Below are 12,832 nucleotides of genomic sequence, written 5' to 3' on the forward strand. Positions count from 1 at the left end.
TTACATGTTTCTTAAATTTTGGAATTTTGATGTAATTTTCAACTTCATCCGACGTGTGAAAATGCTGTTTTGGTGGCCTCATTGTGTCACGGTCAAAGCCTTCTTAATTTTCGACTTGTACTAAAAAGCCTCATATTCGAGCAAAGGTTAATTAGTACAAAATTAAAAAAACTGTTGTGGCAGATTGTTTGTTTGATGTATGATTATGAAAATTTCACGATTTATCAATTTTTATGTGAGGATTACGAAAATTACATTTAGTGAGGGCCACTATGTAATTTCGTGTGCACATGTGTGTTAAAAGTGATTTTTTGATTTAAAGTTGTTCCTTAGGTCCCAAATTACCAAAAAAATATGGGTGGCAAAATTTTTTGTCCCATCGGACCAAATTAGATGACGTCATCACTTTTACAGTCAGCAAAAAAATAATTTCACATTTATATGTCATATTATATATCGTTGGAAAGAGGAGATCGAGTGGATCAAAAAAAATGTAAAAACCATGTCTTCAAAACGTAACGTTCGAAAGATATTGCTATTCAAACTTTGTACAAATTACAGACCGGTAATTTACTGACCCAGCACAAAAATGACTATAACCTGCTCAATAGCGAAGTTTTTTTGTTGAATTTTAGTATGGTATTGGGTCACCCTAATGTCTTTCTGTTTGATCAAAATTTATTGTTCAAATCACTTCAAGGGATAATTTACAGACCAGTAATTTACAGACCAAAGCACTGTTTAGTTGTTTACTTTCTTTCTGGCAATTTCACAAAGTTAAAAAAATTGCTGAAAATAATGACAAAAAACAACTTCAGCAATGCTTGTACAATGTTTCATTCACTCATCATCACTAGAACTATATTCATCTGACTCGGATTCATCGCTTGCGCCACCACTGTTTTGACACGTCGTACATTTACACATGTCAGTGCACAAAAAACTATTTTTACGGCATTTACATCGGTTGGATATGCAACTTGTTTTGCAATTACAAGAACTTAACTCGATGAGTGCCAACGGTGCAGGAAGTTCATCAGTCATTATGGGGGATAAGTTACCGACTTCATCTGTATCCCAACCATAATTGACTGCATTCGGAAGTTGTTGAATGAGGATATGCGAGCTTCGTAAAACCATTGAAATGAAGTGACACCTGAATATTTTGTACTTCAATGCAGCTAATGTTGGTGGCAACATATCAGCATCACACTGGAATTTGGAGAATAAATGCCAACGCAATTGAGATAGTGATACCACGTCTGCAGGACATTTATTCCCCTTATACATTAAAACCACGAAACGTTCTAAGCTTTCCAGTGTTTCCAGATTAGGAAGTTCGACAGTACTTCCAAGTGTCGATAATGCCAGAACCACCTCATTATCTGCCTGTAAAAAAATCTTCAGCCAAGCAGACTTCGATTTCTTGTTAAAACGCCCAGTTTGGTCACACCCTGTGAACGTATGAAAACCAAGAATAGCTTTCGCGTGTACTGCACCAAGGGCTTCAAAGCAATTACGAATATCAATATCACGTAGAGTAGAACCTCGCCCTGTTCTAAAAATGGTATTTATTGGTAACATCTCATAGTAGTAAATTAGCAGTAGAAACACGTCAGTATCCGGAGAGTAAACAATACAACTGGTGAAAGGAGATTGTTGTGCAACATCCATAGCATTATATATAAGTGCTGTGTCAGCTTCTTCGTGGTCGTGTATTCTGCAATCAACAAAATTTGATTCCATTTTAGTATCATAAGTCACTATATACCGAATATGCAATGATGAAAGAGCCTCCATCACTTTCTTTGCCAGGTGGATGGTTAAAGCTTGCTTTGTATCAATGTGGGAAAGAAATTGCTTGAGACTAATGGATGAAATATTGGTGTTGTCTGATACTTTGTATCGAACTTCATTACCAGATGTACGATGCTTTCTTGTCCGTGCTTTCAAGGAGTTTTCTATATAGCGATCAAATACCAATCGTATTTCATCACATCCTCTTGAAATTTGTAGTACACGTTCTGCGAAAGCTGATGCGAAATCCTAAAAAATTAACAGAGTATTTCACAAGTGCGTCAGAAAATTACTGTACAATATCATATGACTTCAGTTTTTCCCAACAATCTAGATACTTCGAATCACCACAACTAACTCTTTCCTCCAGACATGATAATAACTTTTTCAAATACTGCTCTTTTGGGTTGCCAACATTCTAAACAAAATACGACATCTTGGTCAAAGTATCAAACAAAAATCTTTCTCTCAAAACTCTCAGAACTCAGAACAGGAATGGGAAAAAATGTTTAAGTAAGGCGGTACCTTTTTTGATGTATCTTTCTGACACACTATACATTTCCCAAAATCCAGCATATTTATTGTTTTTACACAGTTAACATCCATTTTAATTCGGTCTATTCATTTTATTATTATGCATGTATGTCTATACTATAAACTTCACATTACACTTCACTAACACTTCGAAATTAAACAGTCTAGCTATGAAATTGAACAATAGAATGTTTTCTAGAAATAGAACATTCGAATTCTATGTCTATGTCTATGAAATCAAACAATTATAAAACAAAACTTGTTATTATACTGATACTAATACATACAAAATGTCTAAGTGAAATTCGCTACTTGCTTTTCAAAACTAAAGTAAACAACTAAACACGTGCTTTGGTCTGTAAATTACTGGTCTGTAAATTATCCCTTGAAGTGATTTGAACAATAAATTTTGATCAAACAGAAAGACATTAGGGTGACCCAATACCATACTAAAATTCAACAAAAAAACTTCGCTATTGAGCAGGTTATAGTCATTTTTGTGCTGGGTCAGTAAATTACCGGTCTGTAATTTGTACAAAGTTTGAATAGCAATATCTTTCGAACGTTACGTTTTGAAGACATGGTTTTTACATTTTTTTTGATCCACTCGATCTCCTTTTTCCAACGATATATAATATGACATATAAATGTGAAATTATTTTTTTGCTGACTGTAAAAGTGATGACGTCATCTAATTTGGTCCGATGGGACAAAAAATTTTGCCACCCATATTTTTTTGGTAATTTGGGACCTAAGGAACAACTTTAAATCAAAAAATCACTTTTAACACACATGTGCACACGAAGCTTTATATCAGAACATAGCAGCCCTCACTAATTCATTTTCTTTAAAAAAGTTGAGAAAGAGCTGCGGCACATATAAGAAAATAATTTTGGAAAGCTGTATTTGCGAAAATTTGGTTGTTTATATCAGCTCGCAAAAATAATTTTCTGCAGATCAGGCTTTGCGAAAAAATAACTGGACAAAAATCTCAAATCTTAAGTAAATGCCATATGGTACTCAGTACCGTGCGATACCTAGTACCAAACAGTCCATACAATAGCGTACAGCAGTAGTGAATTACAGCAGTGTCTACTTTCTTACTTACTCCGAGTGCAATGACATTAATAACCCGGGGCCGGCAGTTAACATCGGAATGGCATAGATGAAATTTTCTCTTTTCGTGGATGAAAATCCCGGGGCCTAAGTTTTACTTTGAACGATTTAAACTGGACGTTGTACTTAACAAGGTAACTTTGTGATCAATAGTTAACTGGACTGCTGCTCTAAAAAAACCCGCCTATTGGCATTACGCTAAATAGCCCTTGGACAAAATTTTGACCTTTCCATAACAAACCACGTGTAATGAAAACGTTTTCCTTTGCAATATTCGTAGCAGAAGGTGTGTTTTCAGCCTATTTATGTGTATTATCCATCTTAGGGTGGCCACAGATTTGAAACTTCGTAATTTTACGTTTTTGGTTCGAATTTCAGGGAAAAAACACGTATTAAAATCATTACATATTTTAGGAGATTTTGCCAAAATTTTAGAATGAAGTGATGTTACTGATAATCAAGCCTTTTCTTTGTTTCAATGTCACAGAAGCTGTTATTTTCGCATTATAGTTCATTAGTTCTGTTGCTTAACATATTCATTTTTTTGTTATTATAAAAGATAATAACAAAAAACAACAAGAAATGTTAGCACAAAATAATTTTGAGTAATTTTAGGAGAAAGTAATATTTTGCGTCCTCATTTTAAGGTATTTAGGAGAATATAAGTGTGGTCTGGCGCAAAGATATCTATCCATGTATGTAGGCACTCAAAACAACTCTGACCATACCTTCAACACATAATTCGTCACCCTAAAAAAATTTCAAATTTACACCCTGCACACCCTAAATAACACTCTTGAATCCTTTGACTAACTGGAAATTGAAGGATATTTGCATTAAATAAGGACATTCAAAAAGACAAAAAAAAATTGTTCAATTAACATGAATACGCGGTTGTTAAAACATTTTTTTAAAACAGAAGAAATAAAGCGGTAGTCCAGATTTATTCACCCTTAATTCTTCTAAAATTGGACTATACATACAATTAATAGTAACGCTGTTAAAAGTAAAATGGTGCTGACATGAAAGCGAAAATTAGCGCATATCAACACCAAGAATATCATGTACAAATCTTTCTTACGAATTTTATAGAAACAATGTTGACTCAGTAGCGTTTGGACCACAAAACTCGCGGATTTTTTGACTCGATTATTCAAATCTAACAGATAAAAGCACATGTGTCAAGAAAAATAAAAACTAATAGCGATAAAACACAACAAACAAATTCTGTATACATGTGATAAAATTATTAAAAAAGAAATTAATTATAAAGATATAAATATTATACACAATTGAATCATCTTCATAAAAAAAACACTGAAATTTTGGTGAAGTTCTACTCCTAAAGAAAAACACTGAACGAACTGATATTTGCAAAAGATGAGAGGTGCCTCGCTTAAGTAAAATGTTTGAAAGTAAAAACCCAGCAACTCAAAAAATGTTCATCTGATTAAAAATACTATGTTTACAGAGAGCTGCGTAATCAGGGAAACAGTCCCAGCAAAAAAAGGTTCCTGAACCATACTAAAGGTTAAAAACACATAATATTAAGGTCAACGGAAAGTGAGACAACACATTAAGATCAAGCACCAGGCTATGAAGAATGAAGTAAAGATAAAACACGTAACACGGAAGTGAATTAACCTAACAATTATGCAACGCTAACCAGTGAGTTTATGTCAATATTTTCCTTCTTTTATAAACTACATGGTAGTACGTGTAGGCGATGTTTGCAAGTTTACTGCTGTGTGAATTTGACCGTACATATCACCACGCCGTTCGAGTTTGTAACGGCTGGAAAAAAAACATATTTAAACGTTTTTTTCTAGTTAGACAAATTTTTCGTTAAACGGATTGGCATTAGTAGTCGAGGAATTTGCCCAGTTATTTGAAAACGGATTTGGTTTTTGCTGCTCAGGGACAGGCTGTATGGAAGCCTGTGTGAAACCTGATTGTTGTTGAATCATTACAGTTTGTGAAGGTGCAGTAAATGGATTAACTTGATGCTGTTGTTGTGGAACTGGTTGAGCGGGCGTACTCAACCACAAATCATCATCCAACGCTCCGGGCGAGACTGGTTCTGGAGTGGTTGGTATGCGTGGCGGCAACGGATCTTCCGTTAAAGCTTGATACGTAGCTGATCCTTGAGATTTCTTTGTTCTATATGGTAAAGAAGCATGTCTAGTAAACGCAGCAGCGTCCATACCAACACTGGGTCGAGGTCTCGCAAATGCTGGAGGCGGCTGTTTCGCTGTTGGTGAAGACTGTGGCGTGGTTTCTATTGTTTCTGATTCACTTACAGTGGTCGTCTTCGCTTGCAACGTGTCATTAGCTTTCGATACTCTAGCACTGTATTCATCTTGGTTTAATTTTTGAAGTGCGTCCACGCTCTGTTGTGGAAGTTTCACGCCGTTCGGACGACTTTCCAATGTTTTACGAGTTGAGTTTCCTCTCTGTGATAAAAACACATAGACATGACGGCAAAAAGAAGACATAGGGCATAAAAGATGCTCGTGTCATTAAACTATATAGGGTTGCTACTCTTATATATAGAGTTTACGTTGTGGAGATGGAAGGAATTTTCAACCTGTTTTGAGATGAAAAATTTTGGAAGGCAATGCCACGCATTTTAGCTACCATATAATTTTGTAAAACTAAAATTGAGGAGAAATGAGTAGAAAATATGAAAACATCTACTTTTGAGAGTTTTCCGATTAAAGAGTTGTAAAACGTGGCACCACAGCTTTATAATATGAAAGTACCTGAAAATTTTGATTTTGTTGATTCTGTTGCTGCTTTTTTGCTAGACATGCAGCAAATGCGCAACCGACTGCGTGACTGATCCTTTCACCCTGAAGACAATAAAGAAAATTAAATAAAAAAAAACAATGGTATCTATCTTTTTGTGATAAACTAAAAAAAATTATTACTTTGTTAAACGTCGTTCACGCCAAACTACTTCGCGAATAACACACTGAAACAACAATAACAGTATTGGTGATACGGAAGGGTAACTTACAGAATCTTTAATTCCTTTGAATGAATGACAAAGCCATCTTCTAGACGTCCCATCACGACAAATGTATGAGAACAGCTTCTCATCGTGAGGATCCGGTGTGCAGAATGAAACTTTCTCTATGACTTGATCCACAACTAATGACTAAGTATGACAAGAACAACACATAAATCAAAACTTCTTTGTATTTTAACTAGAATATTTGCAGAAAATGCATGAAATATAAAAGCACTAGTCTCAAAGGACTCCTGTGAATTAAAAACGGCATTCTTTAACATCTGTTTTTAACACACAAAGCATTTTCTGTACAGAACACAAGCAAAATGGTAGCCAATTTAAACTAAGGAACAATGCTGTCAGCAACCATATTTGTGTTACATATAATAAACAAACAAACAAAAACAAACAAACGTTTAAAGCACACACCTTCGTTTCTTCATCTGTAACTCGAAGCGTATCCTCAGTAACCCATAAAGACACCCTTTGTTTTTTCTTCCCAGCCGAACTCTAATAAAAAGTATGACAAAAACATGTTAGAAAAGTTCACAAAAACAAACAGATTTTGACAACAAAGAATTTTTTTTTAAACGTTCTTGTTATATTAAGGATGGAAGTCTTTTATCTCAAACTCTAAACAGATGTTTCTATGTATAACGAAATTTGTTACTGAATGGAAAAGATGAGATATATAATCTTCAAATAAACTAAACAATTAAGCAACAGTCTTTTTAATTCATAACTAAAGCATACAAAAAGAGAGATTAAGTTACTAAAAGACATGCCACATTGATTAATCTTGACATTATTTACAAAGCAATCCTCATCGAAATTAATTTTTTTCTAATGAAAACAACCTAATTGACAATCGTAATTAATAATTATGAAGATAACAAATTTATGTTGTGGCAAACCAAACAATTTCAATACTAATTAGTCACATAACTGATTTGTTTGTAGTTTAGAAATCAAAAAAGTCAAGTTAAGATGAATAAGCATTTATTATGTTGAGATTTATTCAGGGTAAAATTTCAAGACAATTGGGCAAATTTTGGTATAGCTCTTGATATAAACCAACATTAGTTGTCAGACAGTCATAAGTGCAACTTATCAAACATGGAGATCGTATTTTACCTACCATTTTCATTTGATGTGCGGCTTGAGAGCATACTTGTGTCCCCCTAGATTCAGATACTTCTAAGCATCCAAGGTACTAAAATGTTAAAAACAAAAATTTATTTATAGCTAAAACAATATTCAGAAATCAGCATTTTTTACATTGACTGATTGACTTTCCAAAAAAGACAGACTGAGTCTAGTGTTTGGTAGAAAACAATATTGATGCAAATTCATACGCATGTCTTTCTTATAGCTACTTTCAAGTACTAACTTGCAAAATATTGAGAGAAGTGAATAAGTTTATTAAACAGTATCTTGCTGGGAAACATAATAAAGGCACAAAACATGGGTTTGGCTCTAGAAATTTCGAAAATCATCAAGGTTAAACTAAAATAGTATGTTATTTTTATAAAATAATATATATATATATATATAGGCAACATATGGACTGATTCTCAGTACCAAAACTTATGAATAAGTACTCATTTTTTGGCTGTTTTTAAGGTGTCTTGCCAGATTTGGATGTAGGTTTGATTGTGAAAGTTTAGTTCCGCCTTTTTAATTTGGGTGATTTTTTCAAACATTCTATATTGCTTTAATTGCTTTTATACTTATCGATTAAGATTTTAAAACAGTAGTCTATTAACTAGATGTGACTTTTTTGACTTGTGAATTTTACTTAATCAAAGTATATACCATTGAATAAATCAGTAAATGTGTTAATGAATAACCATTTTCTTACTTGTTTCTTAATTTTAAAACCAATCAGGTTTTACAATTAAGTTTCTCTTAGAAAGGGGTAACTATAGAGGTTTGAAGTTGGTTGATCAAGTAATGAAAGTTATTGAAAGAGTGATTGATAAGTTACTTAGAGAAAGAATTGATATAGATAAGATGCAATTTGGTTTTGTTCCAGGGCGTGGCACTACAGATGCAATATTTTTACTCAGACAGCTTCAGGAAAAGTATTTAGGAAAGAGAAAGAATCTCTATTTTGCCTTTGTAGATTTAGAGAAAGCTTTTGATAGAGTGCCACGTAAAGTTATTTGGTGGGCTATGAGAAAATTAGGTGTGGATGAGTGGCTAGTTACGATGGTTCAGTCTATGTACAGCAATGCTAGAAGTCGTGTCAGGATTAACGATTCACTTAGTGATGAATTTAGTGTAAATGTTGGTGTACATCAGGGTTCTGTACTTAGTCCTTTGTTGTTTATTCTAGTCTTAGAAGCGCTGTCGATGGAGTTCAGAACAGGTTGGCCATGGGAGTTATTGTATGCAGATGATTTGGTTCTCATAGCAGAGTCGATGGAAGAATTAGTTGAAAAGTTTGAGAAGTGGAAGAAAGGACTAGAAGAGAAAGGGCTGAGGTAAACACAGCAAAGTCTAAAGTCATGATAAGTAGCATTGCAGCCAAGTGTGACCTTGTAGTTGGAAAGTGGCCTTGTGGAGTTTGCAGGAAAGGGGTTGGTAGTAACTCAATTTTTTGTCAGACTTGCAAGCATTGGGTACATAAGAAGTGCAGTAGTATTAGTGGAAGGTTAAGAGCTGGCATACAGTTTGTATGCAAGCGTTGCAAAGGTGAGATTATAGAGAATGAAGTATTTCCAGCTTTAATGATGTACAACAGTGGCTCGTTAGAGATAGTTAAGAACTTCTGTTACTTAGGTGATATGTTGGGCAGTGAAGGGGGTGTTGGAAGAAGTGTTACTTGCAGGATAGGTTCTGCTTGGAAAAAGTTTAGAGAGTTACTTCCTTTATTGACTAGCAGAGTCCTGTCAATTGAGGTAAAAGGTAGGTTGTACGAGGCCTGTGTAAGAAGTGTTATGTTGTACGGTAGTGAGACATGGGCAGTGAAGCAGGAAGATCTTGACCGTTTAGAAAGGAATGATATGAGAATGGTTAGGTGGATGTGTAATGCCAGTCTGAGAGACAGAAAGAGTTCAGATGAGCTAAGAAGCAGGCTAAGTCTCTGTAGAATTAAAGATGTTATCCAGATAAGAAGATTGAATTGGCTGGGGCACTTGGAAAGAATGGAGGAGGATAATTGGGTTAGAAAGTGTAGAGACTTGATAGTTCCTGGGGCAAAGCCCAGAGGCAGACCGAGAAAGACTTGACAGGAGGTTATAAGGACAGACTTGATAGAGAGGAAGTTGAGTTTAGATCTAACACAGTCTAGATCAGATTGGAAGAGGGTCATTAATATACCCCGTCCAACCCATGCTAGCATGGAAAACGGACGTTAAGCCGAGAATGATGATGATGATGATGATGTACTTTAAGGCATAGTTTACATTACTTCAGAAAAAAAACAATAAAAATTATGTTCTTAGGATCTAGTTGGGAGTAAAATCACTCACATGGACACAACACTCTCCCAAAGTAGAGGTGTGCGATAATGATTACCTGACCAAGTTATGTTAAGGCGTGCAAATAGGCATAATAGGCGTTGTTAAGATGTATTTATTGTCATATAAAAAATGAGAAGACAATATCACTGACCCCGTAAATATAGCTAAGAAGGTGTTAGGTTATACAAGAAAAATTGCATATGAGTATTGGATAAAAGTATTAAATTATTGAGCAAGGAAGAATATTAGAAAGCAAGAGAAGCTGTTGGATTCCATCAAAAAGATTATAGACTATCAGAACAAAAGATTACTGAGGAAGAAGAATATTAGAAAGTCTTATAGAAGACAAAAGGTTAGTGGTTTTAATAATTATCAGGCGTGAATTGTCCTTTTCATAACACAGCATATATTTGAAGCTAGGAAAAATTAATTCAGGCGTGTGTAAAGGGATGAGCGTGTAAACGCATGTCATTCCTGACCTGTCATGGTTATTTATAAGATGGAGATGATATCGTCTCTTTTGTGAATAAAAAACTTTAATGAGCAAAATATATTGATTAAAAGGTTACTTTAAGGCAGGAAATTTTCGCAGACAATTTAATTTCACATTTTTCTGGTCAAAATTGAATTTCGCGGCATTTCAATTTTGCAGTTGAAGCATAATCACAAAATTTGTTTTAGGAAAAACATGATTTTGGCAACATTTTAATTTTGAGATTCAGATTTTTTTACTTTTCATATGTCAAAATTAGTTAATTAGTTTTTTAGCAAATTTTTTATTTTGTTTTATAATAATTATGTGAATTTAGCAAGTTGATGAAGTTTCCCTGTGGCTCCAAGACCTCGTCATCTTTGTCATCATCTGATGTGCAAGGGCCATATTCCAGGAGTTGTAGCTTGTCATCTGTCATTTTCAAGAATTAGTTGAAATTGGTTTCAGTTGATATATTTGTGATGTTAAAAGTGAGTTTGAAACCTAAAGTTTCATTCATTAAGAAATAGAAAATCTGTTAAGTTGCTTTTATTTTAGAAAGTTTATATAGCTACATGAACTGTAGGTGTCAGGTATATATTTATTCATATCTTTAGGTAAACGTTATGGCTATGATTTAATTACTTATTGAAATTATCTACTCAGAATAGCCTCTTCTGTTTCTATTGGTACTGCTATCAAAGGGGGGGTCTTAAAAATAAGAGACAAAGACTGTGGCAATTTTTACTTTTCATCAATTTTAGGACATTTTCCAATGGATGCTACAATCAGAAGGCGATTGTTTTGAGGGGAGCGGACAAAAACATTGGTCAGATGTAAAAATATTAAATTTATCATTTGAAACAAAAGAGAGAAATTGAATCAAAATTGGAGTTGTAATACTTTATAAAAACATCAGAAGGTAAGCATATCATATCTTCAATAATGGCCTAAGTTTCCAGGGCTTGATTTTAAAAACCATAATTGTTCACAAGATTTCAAGGCAAACAAGGATGTTCTGAATTCAAAAAAAATAATTTCGCCTGAAAAAAGATAGCATTTATTTTAAAAATTAAAAAAACATAATTTTTGATTGTAGTAAAGCAGCAAAGTTTTAACTTAGAACCCTATGGGAACTTACTAAGTCAGAAAATACAGAGTTTACGTCAACATGACTTCTTCTTTATCAAGGAGATTGTGTGGGTTAAACATGCATTTCCCAGAAACAGGAGTGTTTATTAACTGCACATAACTTTGACAAAAAACATAAAATGGTGTCGAGTATTTAAAAAGGTTCCACTTGATATAACTTTCCCAATAATTATAGTTAGTAAGGTCACTAAGTCACACAACTTCATAGGTTGTCTTTTTTTGTGGCCAAGTCAACGGAATTCATAAAAAGCTGTTTTGAATTTTGGGAAAAATTCAGTCGAGTTCAAGAATACTTCGGGCAAGTTCATAATTTATTTAGCCGAGTTCAGGAATGATCAGACAAAAAAACGCAAATATATCTGGGCTTGCCTTTACATATAAAGGAATTTTCAGTGAGTTGACAATACTTTGAGAAGCATAAAAAATCCACCTGTGAATCCACAATGCTAGGAGCAGCTTTATAATACATACTCAAAAAATTATACTCTTTTAAAAAACAAGATATTCTGTGCAACATATAAACGCTGCACAGATACAGTGGTGAGTGGGTGCGTTTCTGCATACACTCAATCACAGTGCGGTGTTTTTCCTGCGTGCGCAGAAATGGAGGTAACTTTTCCACCCAGTTTGTTTACATTTTTACCATTTCTGCGCGCGCATCGGGCATTACGTTATCACTTAGATGCGTGCACAAGTAAATATCAGGAATATTAAAGTTTTATTTCATAAATTATTAATTTACGGTATGTATTCTAAAGTTTACTCCAAAGCTGTAAAGCCAAGATGCTACATATACAAGGCCATCGAGATGTTAAAAGGGTAATTTTCAAAGAAAGAAATTCTAAAAGTTGTACCAGAAAATCTTTGTAAGGTCCATATTTGTACAGCACTATATAGTTCTTTGCTAATGATAAAAAGTTATTTTTCAAGACCCTAAACTGACAATTCTTAGGAACAAAAATTAACCTACTTTAACACTAAAACTACAGCCGCCTTGTTGCTTGATGTTTAGTGCATCACTTTCCCAGTCCTGATTTGTCCCTCCACCTGCCTTCTTACTACTTCCTCTATGCTTGCTGCGGCTTCTGAAACTTAAGGTTCGTCTAAGGCGTCTTATTGTACTACGTAGCATTGTGATTTTAATAATAATATATATATATAAAGTAAATAAAAATTGTATAAAAGTCGGCACTATAAATATATGAGCATCATTATTCCTCCATTTTGATTTTAGTGGTCTTCAATCATGGCTTGGCTTAAAACGACGGCAGACATTCAAAA

At 34.1% G+C, this 12,832-nt stretch overlaps 1 protein-coding gene across 1 annotated transcript; it reads right to left on the reverse strand.

The window, feature by feature from the left end:
* Nucleotides 1–4,383: 4,383 nt before the first annotated feature.
* Nucleotides 4,384–12,825, reverse strand: LOC130641402 (protein numb homolog). Its single transcript, XM_057448189.1, has 6 exons — nt 12,522–12,825; nt 7,599–7,673; nt 6,890–6,970; nt 6,467–6,607; nt 6,210–6,299; nt 4,384–5,900 (listed from the first exon to the last, which is right to left on the reverse strand). The coding sequence occupies exons 1-6, from the start codon at nt 12,681–12,683 to the stop codon at nt 5,277–5,279; spliced, it is 1,173 nt and encodes a 390-aa protein (XP_057304172.1). The 5' UTR covers nt 12,684–12,825; the 3' UTR covers nt 4,384–5,276.
* Nucleotides 12,826–12,832: the final 7 nt, after the last annotated feature.

Source organism: Hydractinia symbiolongicarpus, chromosome 4 (assembly GCF_029227915.1).
Source record: "Hydractinia symbiolongicarpus strain clone_291-10 chromosome 4, HSymV2.1, whole genome shotgun sequence".
Lineage (NCBI taxonomy): Eukaryota > Metazoa > Cnidaria > Hydrozoa > Anthoathecata > Hydractiniidae > Hydractinia > Hydractinia symbiolongicarpus.

Coding starts and splice junctions, on each gene's coding strand:
- LOC130641402 (XM_057448189.1), bottom strand. CDS start 12,683: ATGCTACGTAGTACAATAAGACGCCTTAGACGAACCTTAAGTTTCAGA. Junction 7,674..12,521: donor GCTGTAGTTTTAGTGTTAAA/GTAGGTTAATTT, acceptor TTAACATTTTAG/TACCTTGGATGCTTAGAAGT. Junction 6,300..6,466: donor TCAAAGGAATTAAAGATTCT/GTAAGTTACCCT, acceptor TATTGTCTTCAG/GGTGAAAGGATCAGTCACGC.